This window comes from Pseudonaja textilis, chromosome 1 (genome assembly GCF_049901715.1).
Source record: "Pseudonaja textilis isolate UNSWEBS1 chromosome 1, rPseTex1.2, whole genome shotgun sequence".
NCBI lineage: Eukaryota > Metazoa > Chordata > Lepidosauria > Squamata > Elapidae > Pseudonaja > Pseudonaja textilis.
The window spans coordinates 237,928,459-237,947,029 of NC_141990.1; the positions used below are offsets into that span (position 1 = coordinate 237,928,459).

Sequence of the window (18,571 nt, forward strand, 5' to 3'; positions counted from 1 at the left end):
TTTTATCTTTCTTGGTGACTTCAATCTACCTCATATTAACTGGACCCTTAACGAATGTACAACTGAACCCACACATGCAACCTTCTACAATGCAGTAAAAACTCTGGGACTAGAACAACTAATAACCAACAGGACTAGACTTAACAACTGCCTCAATCTCATCTTCTGCAATAATTTGAATTCAATTTACAGAATACAAATTAAAGAACCCTTTTCCAACAGTGACCACAACATGATTGACTTTTGTCTCAACTTACGTCCACACAAAAATCATCACAATGACGGAATCCCCAATTATACCTTCAAAAAAGGCAACTATGATCTTATAAACAACGATCCCTTATCCCTTGATTGGCAATTTCTATTCTCTGGATGCAATACTGTAGAAGACCATTACAACATATTTTTACTTGAAGTCAAAAGAGTTATCTAACTATATGTACCATTAACAACTCCCAAAACCAGAAAAAACAAATTACCCATAACAATAAGGAAGCTTCAATTCAAAAAGAAATAATTTTGTCGGAAAAACAAATCTGGTCACGTTGCCAACTTCAAAACCCAATACAAAAATTTATGCCACCAGATAAAAACTGAATGCACCAATTATCACATTAAACAAGAAGAAAACCTACACACCAATTCCACCCATGCTTTCTACAATTTTGTAAACAACAAATTAAAAGACTCAAGGTCCATCCCACCCCTGATAGGACCTAATGGTAAAGACTGCAACAACAACACTATTAAAGCCAACCCCTTTAACACATTCTTTGGCTCACTATTTGTAAACAACAATGGATCATGCCCAGTATTTCCTAGTCAAACCACAGACAACTACAATGATCTAATACATATCGATTTTACAGAAGAAAATGTTGAAAAAGCACTACGCAATCTAAAACCATCTCTATCTATTGGACCAGATGGAATATGTGCCTACTTCTTAAAAAACCTATCCATTGCCATAGCCGAACCTCTAAGCATAATCTTTGAAAAATCTTTCAGGACCAGCTCCTTGCCAAAACTATGGTCACAAGCCACAGTCATCCCCATCTTCAAAAAGGGAGACCCCAGCTTAGTTGAAAATTACAGACCAATCTCCTTATGCTGCATCACCTGTAAAGTCATGGAATCAATTATTAACCAATCCATCATCCTCCACTTATAAACAAACAAACAACTCTCTAATAAACAATTTGGTTTCAGGAAAAAACTATCATGTAATCTGCAACTCTTACACTGCAAAAACATATGGACTACACAACTCGATCAAGGCAAAGCAATAGACGCAATCTACATAGACTTTTGTAAAACCTTTGATTCAGTGGTACATGACAAACTACTCCTAAAACAAATCTTATGGTATCTCTGGACACCTGCATAACTGGATAGAAGCATTCCTGTCAAACAGACAACAAATGGTCAAAATTGGGAGCATCCTATTAAATTCTGTACCTGTCAACAGTGGTGTCCCCCAAGGCAGTGTTCTAGGACCAACTCTTTTCATACTCTACATAAATGACCTCTGTGATCATATTAAGAGCAACTGTGTTCTCTTTGCTGATGATGTAAAACTATTCAACACCACAGACAATACTGCTACCCTTCAAAAAGACCTTGACTATGTATCAGAATGGTCAAACAAATGGCAACTTCAAATCTCAACAAATAAATGCTTTGTCCTACATATTGGCGAAAAAAATTCAGAAAATAAAATACAGGCTGAATAGTCAAGACCTTGTTGTTGATCCAAACTCTGTCAAGGATCTTGGAGTACTCATCTCTAATTACCTAAGTGCTAGAGCCCACTGTAACTACATAGCCAAAAAGGCATTAAAGAGTTGTTAACCTAATCTTACGTAGCTTTTTCTCTGCTAATAGTACACTAATAAGTAGAGCATACAAAACATTTGCTAGACCAGTACTTGAATACAGCTCATCAGTCTGGAACCCACATTATGGATCTGATATTAACACAGTAGAGAAAGTCCAGAAATATTTCACAAGAAGAGTTCTCCACTCCTCTACTTGTTGCAGAATACCTTATGCCACCAGACTCGAAATTCTAGACTTAGAAAACCTAGAACTATGCTGCCTTTGGTCCGATCTAAGTATAGTATATAAAATCATATATTGCAATGTCCTACCTGTCAATGAATACTTCAGCTTCAACCATAATAATACAAGAGCAAACAATAGATACAAACTCAAGGTTAATCGCATCAAACTTGATTGCAGGAAATACGACTTCAGCAACAGAGTGGTCAATGTCTGGAATACTCTCCCTGACTGTGGTTTCTTCCCCAAACCTCAAAAACTTTAACCTTAGACTGTCTACTATTGGCCTCACCCCTTTCCTAAGAAGTCTGTAGGGGGCGTGCATAAGCACACCAATGTGCCTACTGTCCCTGTCCTATTGTTTTTTTGATTTTTTTTTTATTTTTCTTATATGTATCCATGTATTCATAACTATGTTTTTACTTATACCTATGATCTTGTAAGCAATTGACAAAAATAAATAAAAAATAAACAATTTCTTCCTGAGTATTGGGATACCTTGTTGGTTTTGCTTTGATATTTTTTGAATGACTCAAAGCCCATTGGGTAGTGTTTTTTAATTGGCTTTAAGTTCTTTTCCTATTTTGGTTTCTGTTTCCATTGATCGTTAATTGTACAGTCGTGTGCTAAGTGGGTGTCCATATTAATTATTGTAGTTTAAGAGCAGACAATGTGTAAAGCACAAAGCTGGTTACTACAAGCACTATATACAACAAATAGTCCTTGCATGGGTTCTTTTATGCTTCTGCCATTTGAGCCCTTTCTGTCTAAACTGAGTTTTATTAACTTTCCCAACTAGGCCAGCTTTGAAATCTGGCTTTTGCAGCTCAAAGCCTTAACTCACTGCTTCTGAACCCTTAGTGTTAATGTTACATGTACACAGTCCAATGATGACAGAGCCCTTTCCCCAAAGGCAATAATGGCATAGTCAAACAAAGTGTTGCCAAAATTGGCTAGTTCCAGTGCCTAAATCCCATCACAACCCATTTTGTCAGCAAGCACTGATTTTAACTCTCTTAGAATATTTAAAAAGCAGAACAACTATAGTGCAGTAGTATTGAATATCTTTAGGTGGATAATGTCTTTGTTTGTTTGTTTGTTTGTTTGTTTAGGATGATCCATTTTCAGCATTAGATATTCACTTGAGTGATCATCTCATGCAAGAAGGAATTCTGAATTTGCTAAGAGCAGATAAAAGAACCATTGTTTTGGTTACCCACAAACTACAGTATCTGCCCCATGCTGACTGGGTAATGAAACTTCTTTATACTGATTTGTTAATTTTAATATGTTCATAAATATTCAAAATTGTGTGTGGGTATGATTCAGCAAGTACTTTTAAATTGTAAAAGTACTATTAAGTACTTTAAATTGTTCTGATTTGCGGGAGGGAATGAAGGCAATGAAGTCAGTAAATTGTGTCCCTGCTACATAAGGGTGTTTAACTTTGGTTTTTATGCCTCCATCTGCCCTTAGTGATTTGTTATATCATTGCAGCCCTCATAGCTTTGTAACTTGGAATTGTTACAGTTCCTGGAAATCTTACCCCAGATAATGTCATAAGACTCTCAGGGCAATTCATGCTTTATTTATTAGTCTCTGCTAAATAATGCAACCAATTATAAACAGCAAAATACATATCTCATTTGCATATTTGCATGTTTAGGACCATATTTATTTGCATTAAACAGTGAAGTATGATTTTGAAAAGAGTAGGTTTTCATTTCCCTATCTCTTCCATTACATTTAAATTATTTTTGGAAATTTATATCTATTTATACTCTAACTTTTAGGGTACTACCTTTTTGTTATGGTGATAATAAGAGAGAAAGAATATAATAAAAATTAAAGCTAAGCTTATAATTATTTAGAAAAAGCACATGTTAAAGTATTGCAGGCAAACTCTGCTAACAGCCTGAAGTACACTCTTAATGGGCTCAAGATTGAGTCAGCTTTCCATCCTTCTGAGGTCGGTAAAATGAGGACCCAGATCGTTGGGGGCATTATACTGACATTGTAAACTGCACAGAGTGCTGTAAAGCATTATGGAGGAGAGGGGTCTAGGTGCCATTGCTATTGCTATTTATGTCTATCTCAACCCCAAACTATGCAAAAGCATAATTAAAATAAATAAATGAGAGCATCATTAAATTACAATGTATTTCAGAAAAGCTCCATTAAAACTGTTAAACAGAATCAATTTGAGACAGCTTCGAGGTCGCCTAAAGTCTTTGAAGAGAAAAAACTGACCACATATCTTGGAGAAATTTTGGTTTCAGTATACAATTCATTGATTGAAAATGAATTATATGAAAACACTCACAAACATTTAATTGTGAGCCACTGCAATCTCCCCAAATCCAATTAATTTTGCTAAAAGCAAAAAAATCTTTCCAATAGATCCCACAGTAGTAGCAAGGAGGATCAGAACAATGTCACAGTATTACAGAATTGTGATGCAGGCCTCATAATGTTGTAGATGTGTCCCAAATCATATATATATCCAAGAAAGGCAGAGCTTGTAATGCAAAGTGCATCATTTACAAGATCTACAACCCCAATGGACTTTTCTATTTCTTTTGTAGTTAAACCACTTATCAAATCAAATCTTTATTAAGATCATTGACCAGCATGTTAAAGCACTTAAGCTTCCACTTGTAATGCATTTTTGATGGCTGAACACAAACAAGTGTAAAGACTTCTTACCATGATTTATGGTTCAACTCAGTTGCCCTGCTAAGTATCTAATGGAAAGGAAAAGCAAGAGGAAGGATGTTGTAAAATACTTAGGGTTATATTAATCTGTTGTTTTCTAAAATCCATATGTGTATTCCAAACTACAAGTGTTAAATATGAATCAGATGACCGGAGTTGACTTGAAAGTTATACACATAATCAATATTTGCCTTACCTTAGGAGTACAAGCTTGCGTTGCTACGTTACCTTATAATGCAGCAGTTTCATCATAGTTTAGTCAAGATGCAATAATCCTTTGTTTCCTCTTGTGAAATTTCCCCAAAATTTTTAAGAACGCTCACTTTAAATAGGTGCAATTTTTAAAAAATATCTATCCTGATTAGTTATTAGGATATTCTTTAGCTTGATTTTTTTTTTAGTTGCAGAGAATATACTATAATTGGTTAGGCATTTTGAGAGTTTGAGCTATAATGTTCTAGATGTGAAATTGAGAAAGACTGATATAGATGAACTAAGTATACAGAATACCATCTTTCTGCTCCTATTTCTTATGGAAGAATTAAATTTTAATTAAATCCCCATTATAACAAAGGCAGCTATTAATGGATAATGTAAAAAAGAAAACATTTTTGCAATGAATAAAAGGTTGATTTTTCCAGATTATTGCAATGAAGGATGGTACCATTCAACGAGAAGGCACACTGAAGGATATCCAGAAATCTGAATCTGAGCTCTTTGAACATTGGAAAACACTAATGAATCGCCAGGATCAAGAGTTAGAAAAGGCCTGTTCTGTTTTGCTTTTCTTAATCTCGGTAGTGATAGGCAAAAATGTTTATCCTAGTATTTTAACATAATTAGATATTAATATTTTAAACAATTATGTTGCATTGGAAGATTTGTGCAGCTACTATTTATACAGTGAAATTTATTAACTCCTGTAGTTTAAATTGTTATTTTAGTGTGCTCTAATCTATCTTGGGAAAATATTTAAAACTGCATAGGGTTTCATTGTCATGAGGTAATTATCTTGCTGGTTGAGAATTCTGAGAATTGAAATCTAAAACATCTAGAATGTACCAGTTCAGGAAAGATATCCTATGTGAATTAAACATTTATAATTTTAAAACACAAAGCAGTACTTGAAGTTAAAAGGAAAATATTAAAACAAAGTGACTCAAATTAAAGGATATTCTTGCATAACAAAATGGTTTATTTAAAAAACCCTCCATGTAAAGAATAATGATGAACAAGTTTTAATTGTGGTGATATTTGAATGGTCATTTTTAAAAATGAAACTTAGTAGTCAGAAATCATATATATTCAGCTTTCTTCGGGTATTTTCCCACATCATTATAGTTGTGCTTTTAAAGTTGTAGCAATGTTTCGGCAGAATCTCATCTGCCATCATCAGGCTTCTGTATTGTGTTCGTCTGTGAGTCAGACTTTTACAGTGGTTTCAGATTTAAATTTGGGGCCAGCCTACTGCTGTGCCGGAATGGTTTTTTCTTTGTCCTGATTGGTTGGGAGTCTTGGTCTGTGTTTATTCGTCTTGGAGTTTGCTGTGTTCTGCTTGATTGGTGTTTCTAATATCTTCTGTCTGTTTTGTGGCTTTTTTTGTGTGTTTTGATTGGCTGGCAACATTGTGTTCCTGTATTGGAGGCTTTTAGTGCAGCTTGGCTCCGAGTAAATGGATGGCTATCATTTGTTAGGAAGCTAGGTTTCATCTGGGTGCCTGGTTGGGGTGTGTTTGAGCTGGAGGTACCAGGGGGGATCTGTTTGTGCCCAGGTGTTTGCCTGGCTAGTGGTGTGGAGATTTTTTTGTTTGTGAGTTCAGGCTTCTAAATAATTGACAGTCTGGTGGAATCATCTCTTCTATTCATGCTTTCAGGTCTTTTTTCAATCTCTATGGCTTCTCTGATAATTCTGTGGCTGGGTTGTCTAAAATCCTAGCCACTATAGAAAGCCAAAACCCTAGCCACTATAGAAAACTGGGTAATATACAGAAGCCTGATGATGGCAGATGAGATTCTGCCGAAACGTTGCTACAACTTTAAAAGCACAACTATAATGACGTGGGAAAATACCCAAACAAAGATGAATACCATACATATAAATACCCATGAAAACTTAAGAAAACAAATATATATATATTTGTTTTCTGAGGTTCTCATGGGTATTTGTATGTGGATCTTTGGTTATTCGGGTTTTCTCCCGCGTAAGATTGGAAGTATCTAGGCAACATTTCGATGAAGTCTCATTCATCATCTTCAGGCTTGTGTCTTCGGCTCTGTGCTTCTCAGAGTGAATGAGAAAACAAATATATATATATCATCAAAACGTTGCCAAGATACTTCCAATCTTACGCGGTAGAAAACCCGAATACACACACACACACACACACACACACACATATATATTACCAGTTCCACTTAGGATACTTCTGAAACTTATCTAGTGTGAATCTTTTCTGTTGAAACACAGTATACAAAATTGTAACTCAGCCATAAAGTTTCAGAAGATTGGAATGGTTCAGTTTACATGTGATTCCATATGCAACTTATCTCCCAAAGTTTCAATCTTGTCCATCACCTTTGAACTTGGTAACATAAGAGTAAGGATATTCCAAACCAGCTTCTGAAACTCATACAATAGTTTGATTTCTTAATTCATGTTAATGGTTAAGCCATTATAATATCATAACATTATATTTTCATTAGGCTCAAATGATAGATGGAATATATGTCCTGGGAGTCCCTTAATTGAATTAAAAATGCATTGCCTCTAAATGTATTTGGCCCATTTAATTTTTAATATCCAAACAATTTTGAAATATAATTATTTGACAGAAAAATATATAAAAAACAATTGTGGTACTCAAATTATCTTGTTTTTCCTACTTTTTAGGAGACTCTAATTGAAAGAAAAACTGTATTAGATAAGAAGAATATTAAAAATATAGTGCATTCTCAAGAAGTCCTACTCCAGGATGAAGAAGAGGATGATGGTAAATTCATTTTACAAAAATATTTGTTTTCATTAACATCAGTTACTGTTTGTCAGTATTTAGATGATAGGCAATCAGAAAATTTTCTTACAACTCATTACTATTGTTCCTGTCAATTTATAGAAGAGATGCCTGAAAGTGATGATGATGATGACAATTTGTCTTCTGTCCTTCATCGAAGAACAGAGATGTCATGGAAAGCATGTGGAAAGTATCTCAGCTCAGCAGGACTTCTCTTCTTGCCTCTGTTGATCTTTTCTCAACTTCTAAAACATTCAGTCATGGTGTCCATTGACTATTGGCTAGCCTTGTGGACATCTGATGCTATTTCTTCTGAGACTGGGAAAAACTGCTCTTTTTGTCAGGTATTTGTAGTTCAAAACTCCCCTTTCCATGACTGTTCTTCCCATCAACTTTTATTATAACTTCTTATAGCATGACTTCAACAGGATGAATTTTCTTCCTCTATTCCACCAACTAGATACACTTAGTCTGGTGCTATTATATCTTAGTCACCAAGCTTGGTTAACTTAGCTAGTTAACCAAGCTAAACTTGGTTAATACTTGGAGGGCGGGCTATTAAAAATACCACAATTTGTAGGACAGACTGGAAAGAAAGAAAAAAATGATGTCAATTCAAAACCATCTGGATATAGTTGCCAAAAAAGCATGGATATATCAGTGAAGTCATAAGATCTTAAAACTTTTTCCATTTTATTAAGAATGATAAAACATATTTTTAATCTCAGACCATATCCAGTGCTTTATGAAAATTGAGCCCCAAATACTGATTACTTTTTTGCACAATAGTCAAGAAAACATGAACTCGGCTGGAAATGATTATCTTGGTCTGACCATATTGAAATAAATCTGTCACAGAATAACTAATTTTATAGTTTTGCAATAGTTTTTTTGTCTCCTTCCTTTTTATAGGAATCCAAGTTTAGCCATTTTTCCTATTCAAAGATCTTCAGCATTCTCTGTTGTGTTGGGATTATATTATGCCTTGTAACATCCATAGCAGTAGAATGGACTGGCTTAAAAGTTGCCAAGAAGCTTCACTGCAGTCTGCTGAATAAAGTTATTCTGGCCCCAATGAGGTATTGTATTATACAAAACAAGAAAACAGAATGCTATCTTAATAAAGTTATGTGCAATCTTTAAATGACTCATGATGTTCAATTGTGTCCTAAATAATTATTAATTATTTAGTTGCACCTTTGCGCATCCTGTAGAATTGTGTTAGGAAAGTACATTTTCCTGTCTCAATGGTCTCATTAAACAAACAATGACATGGGGGAGACCTTATCACTAATGATCTCATAATTTAATGCACATGGGGGAGACCTTATCACTAATGATCTCATAATTTAGTGCACCCTGTTTATATGCTCCTTATTTACCACTTAATCTAATATCATGTTAATGTAATCAAATTAATGTAATCAGCATAATCAAATAGTCTGTAATTTTAATCCAGCACAACATGTTTTACGAATCTTAGTCTATTCTTTTTTCTTTTAATATTTTTCTTCAAGGAATTGAATGGAAACCATTCCAATTGTATATATGGAGATTGGAAGCAAATTTAATAAATAAAATTTAAAAGAGAGAGATTTTTTTCACCAGTATATTATATATATTTGTGTGTGTGTATGTGTGTGTGTATACATACACACATGCATACACAAATATATACACATACAGTACATATATTCCTTGTTATGTTCAAGAAGAAACATAATGGGGCAATAAAGTAGTATTTGTGAATGTTAAAATTAGAAATATATTCCAAATCCTATATTTTACTGTATAATATGGTATGTTATGAAGTTCCATTATTAGATAGTCCACATGCTGGTTATACCATCATAATGTAAGCATTGAAGAGAAGCCTATCGCCATGTCCTTACAGAATTTATGGTGTTTAGAAGCTTGGATGATCTGACTTCATTGAAAGTTAGCATGACAGAAGGGTAACCAAAGCTGAGTCATATAACTCCTGCTTTCTAACTCTGTTTTCCTGTGCAGGGCAACAAAAGAAGATCTAGCTGATCAGCTGGACTTGGGAGGCAGAGAATAGATGGGATAGAATAATTTTAAAAGACCTAGTCAAGAAAGTCTGAAATACATACAAATCAGTTTTTAATCTTCAATATCGTTCTGCTTTTATGCTCTATTACAGATTTTTTGAAACAACACCCCTGGGAAGTATTTTGAACAGATTTTCAGCAGATTGTAACACTATTGATCAGGTACTTAAGAGACAATGGATTCTGATTTCTGTACTGAGTTTCAATACAAAAAAAATAGCAATAATTAGAATGAATGCTACACTCAAATCATATTAGGACCATATAAATAACATTCATGTGAAGTAATATCACATGTATACTATCATTTCACAGTCAAAACATGGATATGTAACATTTCCATGAGGACATCTTCAATTTTTATTCTTAAAATTAAAACCCAACAGTATCATAATATTCAGAAATCAATCCTGCTGAATGTCGTGGATCTTGTTTCTAAGTAAACATGTTTAGAGGTTGTTGTAAATAGTGCAGAACATTCCTAAGTGAAGTCACAGACGTAAATAAAATGGCAACTCTTTCACTGTTTCCAAATCTGTAGCTGGTTAAACATAAGCACAGAGTTTTTGGTTGACTTGCCTTTGGTTACATTGCACATTAGTTTTTATGCCATCAGGTCAGTGGTGGGGTTCAAAATTTTTTACTGCCGGTTCTGTGGGCGTGGCTTGGTGGGCATGGCAGGGGAAGGATACTGTAAAATCTTCAGTCAGAGGTGGCATTTGCCAGTTCTCCAAACTACTGAAAATTTCCACTACCAGTTCTCCAGAACTGGTCAGAACCTGCTGAATACCACCTCTGTATCAGGTATTCCAGGGACTGGCAAGAGATCCTCCTTTGATTTTTATGACAAATGAATATGCATTGAATGCAGTGGGTCAAAGATTGCCTCTTGCATCTCATTATAGCATTTCCAGTTTTTTGCTGTCATTGAGAACCCATTTGTCTTCTGGCTCCAAAGCAGTCTCTCTACTATTGAAGGAGGACTTTTGAATATGGACCAATAAAATTGCTTCATCCCTAGATTATCTACTTATAGCCTGGCTCTTAGGCAAAATATGCTTATTCTGCAATGGAGTCATGGCTGTTTAAAATTTAATTCACCTAATCAGACATTACTTATTTGAATAGTTGGTATTGAGCTCAAGGAACTATCTCCCCAAATATCTCCCAAGCAGGCTTCCTATCCTTCACCTTTGCTATTAAATTTTCCAGCCAGCATGGCAGGAGCTCTATGAGGTGATTTCCATCCTCTGAAATCCACTGAGAAAAATATCTAATCTGTACTTATGAACAGAGAACAGGATGAATCTGTATCATGCAAGGCTTGCTCAGTAGTGCTAATAGTTTAATATATAAACAGATGAACAATCTCTGAAAGCAGCAGTACATCATACAGATGTAATAACACATAATGCACAACACATACAGTATTTAAATCATTTTTCCCATTCCCTTGGTAAAAAACTGTTTCTGCATATAAACTCAAATAGCTGTGGTGGTTTTTATCCCCCTCTGACTGTTTGATCCCTCCTCCTGGATTAGTCTCCAATCTACTTCTCTTTTCATCTCTTCTAGCTGAAAACCTCTCCCAGCCAATTCACTTATGACACTGCCCTCCCTCCCCGCCTCTCTCTCCCTTGGCTGAGCTGCCTGGGGATATTTCTGAATCCTTTGTCCCTCTCTCTTGTTAGCTACAGAATAAAATTTGAGGAGGGGGGAAAAGCTGAAGGAAAAAAACCTTATGATTTTATCTCTTGATCATTCAGTAGATCTTTCTTCCATAACATTATATCTTTGGGTCTTAATATCTTTAAATGTAAATTAATTTAATGTTTAAATTTAACAAAATTAAAAGATGTAATCACATTTAAATTTATCTCGTAGGCTACTGCTTTCTAGCTAGCTCAACCTCCCCTTTCCCCTCTTTTTCTTTGCCCATGTCTCCAATGTCTTCTGCTTGTCTTCTTCCTCCCCTGTGCAGGTGTGTGTATCCCTGGTCTCTGGTTGTACCCATAGCTCCACACCTAACTTCCACACCTCCATTTATTGCCTCTCTACTCGTTAGGGTAATCCACCTCCTCCTAGAAGTCTTCAGTTCTGATTTCCTTCCTAATTCTAAGCTATTTCATCTTTTCCTTGCTCTCATTTCTCACCTGACTTCTTCCAGACCTTTGCACCAGATCCTTAGCGCTCATGATAACTCTCTTAATTCTTAATGTAAAATCTTGTCTTTTTGAACCAGATTCATTTATTTCCAAAATCTACTGCAACCCAACAGGTAAAAAAATTTCAATAGAACATATTTCAAATCAAATATTCAAAGTGTTTGTTAATTCCTTTTGAACTAGAGAAGATCAAACAGAGCGGCTGATTTCAAAGACTTAATTCAAGCACATCACGGGTAACGTTTATTTTTTATTTTTTGTATGTGCCTTTCTGTTTAGCATATCCCTGCCACCCTGGAGTGCCTGAGTCGTTCTACCTTGCTATGTTTATCAGCTCTTGCAGTGATTTCATATGTAACACCTATGTCTGTGATAGCTCTCGTACCTCTCGCCATCATATGTTATTTCATCCAGAAATATTTTAGAGTTGCATCAAGGTAAGAATTCCAAAATATATGGGAAGAATGTATCTCTTTATATAAAGCTATTAAGCGTGTGTGTGTGAGAGAGAGGGGGGGGAGGGAGCGAGAGAGAGAGAGAGAGAGAAAATCCTTCTGGAAACAGAAATGAAAAAAATCACAACTAATCACTTTTGAGCTCATGAATATTCCATTCAGAATAATACCCTCTTGGGACCATATATCTTATTTTACAATTTTAACAGGGTCTCATTGTAGAATTACATTTCTGGGTGACCGAGTTAGATATATTTTATGTTTGCTTGCAAAATAGAATAAAACGCTTCTTGAATTTCAAGTATTACAGGGAAAAATGGATGTTCTCACATATTTCTCACAAATTAATTTGTGTTTCTCTAGGGATCTGCAGCAATTGGATGACAGTACACAGCTTCCATTACTTTCTCACTTTTCAGAGACAGTGGAAGGACTAACAACTATACGAGCATTCAGGTATTTTTTAAAACTCTGTGTTCTTCTAAAATTGCAAGAAATACACTGGTTGTGTCCAGATTTTAGTGACTGGCATAAATTCTTGCCATCATAGAACCAACTGGCTTAAGCAATGTGAGTAATAATGCAAGATTAAACTCCTGTTAGATTTAAGCCATTAGTTCAGCAGTTAACCTGAAACTTTAAACATAACATAAGAATATTCTCAAACTTGCTGAGAGGTTAATCTTTTGGTATGTAGAACAAAGTATTAGCTTTGAATAATTCTCTGAGATAAAACTTTCTCCTTTTTTATTAAAGTACAATTCCATTACATGTTAAAATAGCCAAAACTTGAATTATAAATTGTAGATCATTTAGCACGGCACACACTGCTTCTAATACAGATAGTCCTTGCTTACCAACTGACTTCTTTAAGGACTATCAGAGTTAAAATGGTGTTTAAAAATAGCTTTGTAACCAGCCCTCACATTTGCAATCATTTTGTGATCACCCTTCAGGTATTTCACAACTGGCATACATTTATGACCATTGCAGTGCCCCAGAGTCACATAATCACCATTGTATACTTTTAAAACTAGCTTGTGACAAGCAGAAATGATCAAGAATATAGAAGTAAAATTACAATTTGCAATAAGTGCTGTTTTGCTTAAGAATTATGGCAATTCACTTAATGACTGAATGGGAAGTGGTTTCATAAATCCATTGTGGGTCACATGTCCGTCCACTTAGCAATGGAATTGCTACTCCCAGTTGTGGTTACCATGTAAGCACTAACTATAATTTTTATGGATACCAAGAACAGAGTTAAGAAAAAATGTCAGTTGCTTCTATCTCACCCAGCAGGGTATGGACCAGTAATGGTCCATCAATTGGGTGGGGGAATCAGAAACTACACAATATGCCTCCAATAGAAAATTCCAGTTTCCACTAGTGTAGCATCCTATGTCCTACATGTAGCATCCGTAATTATTTAGCATCTTCCTTCTGGAACTCCCATTGTTTCATTAACCTGAGACAACATTTTTCTTGGGAAAACATTTTCTTTCTTTATGTTGAGTCATTAATATTTTCATTCACATTAAATTGCATAGATGATGCTTCCTGTTTCTGCCATCGAACGGATGGTGAAATGTATGTTGTATACTTCAATTTAAAATTTAGGCACTGGAACAGCGGTCCCCAACTTTTCTGACTCCGTAGACCGGCACTGGTGGTGGCAGCTAGTGGGTGGGGGAGGAGATCGTTTTGCACTTTAATCTTATCCTATGTGCAAAAAAAGCTTCACATGCTCGGCCACTGCTTGCGTGGCCCAGTTCCCAACAGGGTGTGGGCCAGTAATGGTCCATCAGTTGGGTGGGGGAGAATCAGAAACTACACAATATGCCTCCAATAGAAAATTCCAGTTTCCACTAGTGTAGCATCCTATGTCCTACATGTAGCATCCGTAATTATGCTAATGTGCACTGAGTCACCATAGCCTGCAAACTATTTTCAGTTTTATGAACTCCTTGAGTAGCGACATCAAAATTAGTTCTATATTTATGTTTTAATTACTATAATTATCATACATTTGTTAGGCTGTTGGAAATTTTTTCCTGCTAATTAGCATTTTCCTGCTAATTAGCATTTTTTTTACATTTATATGTTGACAAGCAAATTAGACCTACTGTTCCATTATATTTTTTAAATTGTTGATTACTTTCTCTTTTTAATTTCTAGTTTTCCCCTTATGGGAAGACGAGAAAAATTCCCTAACCAATAATGAAATTCTCTATGCAGCTTTGCTAGGGCAAGTCATTTCCCTCATGCTACCTCCTTTATGATATCATTGGGTTAAAATGTCCTCTCCAGATTTCAGATTTTTTGCCTAAAATAATTGCTGGCAAGGCAAACTCTTGTGAATTGAATTCAAATTAGCTGATACACCTCTAACCCAAATTCAACTAGACGTTTATCAGTTCCTGTATTTTATTTACCATCAAACCTCTGTGGGGAACTCAGCTATATTTAGATACTCTTTTCAGCTGCCTTATGTGCTTGTAGAAGTGACATTTGAAGTTTGGATTCTAATCACTAAGCAAAGAACTCAGTTCTTGAGTTTCTAAAATTAGCTCAGTAGTAAAAACAAGTTAAAAAGTTAGTTAGCACCTCTTTGCTTTATTTAACCTAATGCTAACAGTTTCAGATTTTGATAGCTGCACAGTTTTCAAATATAGGCTAATAAGTCACCAACTCTGCATGCTATTACCAGACCCCCCCCACACCTCTTTCCTTTTCTCTCCATATAAATGTAGTGTAGCTGCAGCATAAACCCAGCAATAATTTATTTATGATGAAATGAATAGAGAGTAGAAGAAAAATATGAAACAAATAATTATTTTACGTAGTGTGTCCTATTTTCAAGATTCAATACTTTCACCACAAGAGACTTAAAATACCACAACTGTTATAATAACCACTGTGTTCATCTATCTTTTTTATATGCATATAAAGGTATGAATCCCGGTTTAAGCAGAAGCTTCTTGAATATACGGATTCTAACAACATCGCTTCCCTTTTCCTTACAGCTGCCAATCGTTGGCTGGAAGTTCGTATGGCAAGTACTTTACTCTTGTGTAAATGCCCCCTGCCCAAATCTTTTCTTTTTTTTTACACAAAATTAGTCATTCTTATTATCTTATTTAAGATTGCCAATTGATTTTAAATGGGATGCTCATGTTTTAGCAATTGCACCCACCAGTTTTCAGAAGTTAAAGGTTATTTCATTATTGTTTTTTTTAGCCAGGAAATTCTTAGCTGATTGAATTTATTAAATTAAAGAAAGAAAAATCTGACAAGATTAAACTCTTCCTATGAAAAAAAGAAAAAAAATATGTTTACATATCATTTCTGTAAGTTCTTAATTTAATTCTGAACTCAGTGGGGAAATGTTTACTAATATTATTTTGCATATTTAATCAGAAAACAGACATTTTGTTCAAATCCTTATTCAACCACAAGTGTTATTGGGTTAACTTCTTCAGTTGTTCTCTAGCCTGTCTTAACTCAGCAGTTGTGGCAAAATAAAATAAATAGGAAAAGAACTGGGTTCCCTACTTATAACTTCTTGTGGAAGGGCTAAATAAAAATGTGATGAAGAATAAGAACCATAGTACTTTCTTGGATGTTGGCATCACTCACACATTTCTTATATTTTTAGGAATATATTGGAGCATGTGTGGTGCTTATCGCAGCTGTTACATCTATTACCAGTGCTCAAAGCAATAAACTCTCTTCAGGACTTGTAGGTTTAGGATTAACTTATGCTCTGATGGTAAGTGAATTAAAGAAAAGATATTCTTTCCATTCAAAGGGATGCAATGTGTATTTTCTCCCAAAATGTAGTAAATTGCATGCTGAATTAACTTAAGTAAATCGATTTGGTGAACAATGCAATACGTTTGCAATCATTTTATTCATACGAACAGCCTTATTGCTGTATGGAAGAACTACAAAATATTCAGACTCTTGCATCAGGAGAATCTTCCTTTTGGGAACAGATAATTGTGGTGCATAGTTTTCAAAGCATCTTCTATTTACATGCGCACTGCAAATACTAATCTTATTTAGGTATTGTTTTTAGGTGTCTAATTACCTAAACTGGATGGTTCGCAACCTGGCTGATATGGAGCTTCAACTGGGAGCTGTGAAAAGACTCAATACCCTTATAAAAACAGAGGCTGAAAATTATGAAGGGCTGCTTTGTGAGTATATTGTATGATTTACAGAAGAACCTGTTTAGTTATATTTAATAAAGCGCTGGATTCTTTTAAAAAATTGTGTTTGCTTCCAATGGTTAATATATACATATACACAAGCAAACAGATGTGGGCTATTTTCTTTTTGGATTTAGCTCCAGCGCAGATTCCTCAGAACTGGCCTGATCAGGGGGAGATTCAAATACAGAATCTGAGTGTCCGCTATGATAGTACTCTGAAGCCTGTGCTAAAACATGTCAATGCCCATATCTCTCCAGGACAAAAGGTAATATAAATATTTATCTTGTACACTAATCATATGACAATTAAACTTAATTTAAATAAAACTACATGCAGCAGACGAAACCAGGCAATTATTCCAGAAACATATTCCTTAGATTAGAGCTGTGAATATAAAAATAATGCCTTTTCACCCCATGAGTGATCTCGTTCTTCCTCAGTCTGGGTTCTCTACTAGAAACCCGGGAGTTTGAGGATTGAGGGGAGTATCTTAGTTGTTTCTAGCCCTGCACTCTTCTGGACAGAGCTCGGATGTTATTCCTGGGATCTATTGGAGCCATTCTCCCAGCTTAAGAGTAACAGCCCTGAGTACTCTTACTACTATTGGGACCACTTTGGCTTTTACTCTCTCATTCCTCTTTCAGGTCATTGTACTTGTCCATCTCCACATTCTCCTTTATTCTGATGTTGCTGTCACTTGGCACTGCTACGTGTAACACCACAGCTTTCTTCTACCACAATGTCTGGTTGATGGCCAGTACCTGCTAGGCATCTGGATCTGGAAGTCCCACAGGGGAGAGAGGGAGGGAGATATATATATATATATATATATATATATATATATATATAATTTTGCCCCTTGAGTTAATTTTGATTCCTGGCAAATGCCTGGATTAGTGCCTACAATTTTCTTGGCAACATCCTTCAGTACTTGCCTCCTTCTCAGGATTGAGAGTGAGTGAGTGGCTCAAACTCACCCACTTGGCTTCACGTTCAAAACAAAAATAGAATTCATAGTCTTTTTCTAGCCTGGTGCCTTAAGCCTTCAAAATGGCTCTTATTAATGTTATAATAATATTATAAAGTAATCCTACATAGATGACAATGTATAGTTATCTGAAAGTAATGAACTACACTGAACATAATGGAAGTAACTGCTGAATTTTATATAGGATAGCCCTCCTATTAAAAATGATTCTGAGATGATATTGCTCTGATGAATGTATTTTCTGTTGTATATCTTTGGTATTCTTACTTGGATGTAAGCCCTAGTAAGTTAAGCTACATAATTAGTTTTAGGTAAATATGCATAGATTTATAGTCCCACAACATATAGCACCCAAGACTTCATATACTGTTTTAAGAAAAACCTTTGTTTTTCATTTAAGATTTTTCATTCAAGTTTTTATTTTTCCAATGCATCAGTTAAAATCAATCTTTCCCTTTTTTAAAACCTTTCAAAGCATTCATTAACTTTTTTTTAAAAAAAATCACATGATATGCCATTTATATTTTGTTCTTAAATTTTAAATATATTGTGATCACAATTTGGGATGATATCTCATGCAATAGATTTTTTTTGTTCCTCTCCTGGACCAGCTCTCCAAATTTGTAAAGCAGGACTTGGGTCATTCTGATCATGGACAGATAACATTGTATATAATCTCCCAATTTTTGTCTCAGGAAATTATGAAATTAAAAGAGAAATACTGAAGTGATATTTATTAATTAATAATATGAAAAGGATCCATGATATGTATAAGTGCACTTTCTGTGTAGTAGTATTTCTAAGTGCAAAGTCATTTTTAATAACTTCTCATCTTCACAAGAATCTAACCTGCCACTGACAAACTGTGTTTCTACTGTGTACTTTTAA

General features: G+C 35.0%; 1 protein-coding gene across 1 annotated transcript in view; it reads left to right on the plus strand.

Moving 5' to 3' along the window:
• ABCC8 (ATP binding cassette subfamily C member 8) overlaps nucleotides 1–18,571 on the plus strand; it is a 63,017-nt gene that overhangs the window by 37,864 nt on the left and 6,582 nt on the right. The window contains exons 22-33 of the mRNA XM_026706562.2: nucleotides 3,174–3,311; nucleotides 5,418–5,543; nucleotides 7,666–7,765; nucleotides 7,889–8,130; nucleotides 8,699–8,865; nucleotides 9,951–10,020; nucleotides 12,303–12,460; nucleotides 12,842–12,934; nucleotides 15,431–15,533; nucleotides 16,137–16,250; nucleotides 16,560–16,680; nucleotides 16,830–16,960. Coding sequence (XP_026562347.1) covers nucleotides 3,174–3,311; nucleotides 5,418–5,543; nucleotides 7,666–7,765; nucleotides 7,889–8,130; nucleotides 8,699–8,865; nucleotides 9,951–10,020; nucleotides 12,303–12,460; nucleotides 12,842–12,934; nucleotides 15,431–15,533; nucleotides 16,137–16,250; nucleotides 16,560–16,680; nucleotides 16,830–16,960 — 1,563 coding nt within the window. The remainder of the gene's footprint in view (nucleotides 1–3,173; nucleotides 3,312–5,417; nucleotides 5,544–7,665; nucleotides 7,766–7,888; nucleotides 8,131–8,698; nucleotides 8,866–9,950; nucleotides 10,021–12,302; nucleotides 12,461–12,841; nucleotides 12,935–15,430; nucleotides 15,534–16,136; nucleotides 16,251–16,559; nucleotides 16,681–16,829; nucleotides 16,961–18,571) is intronic.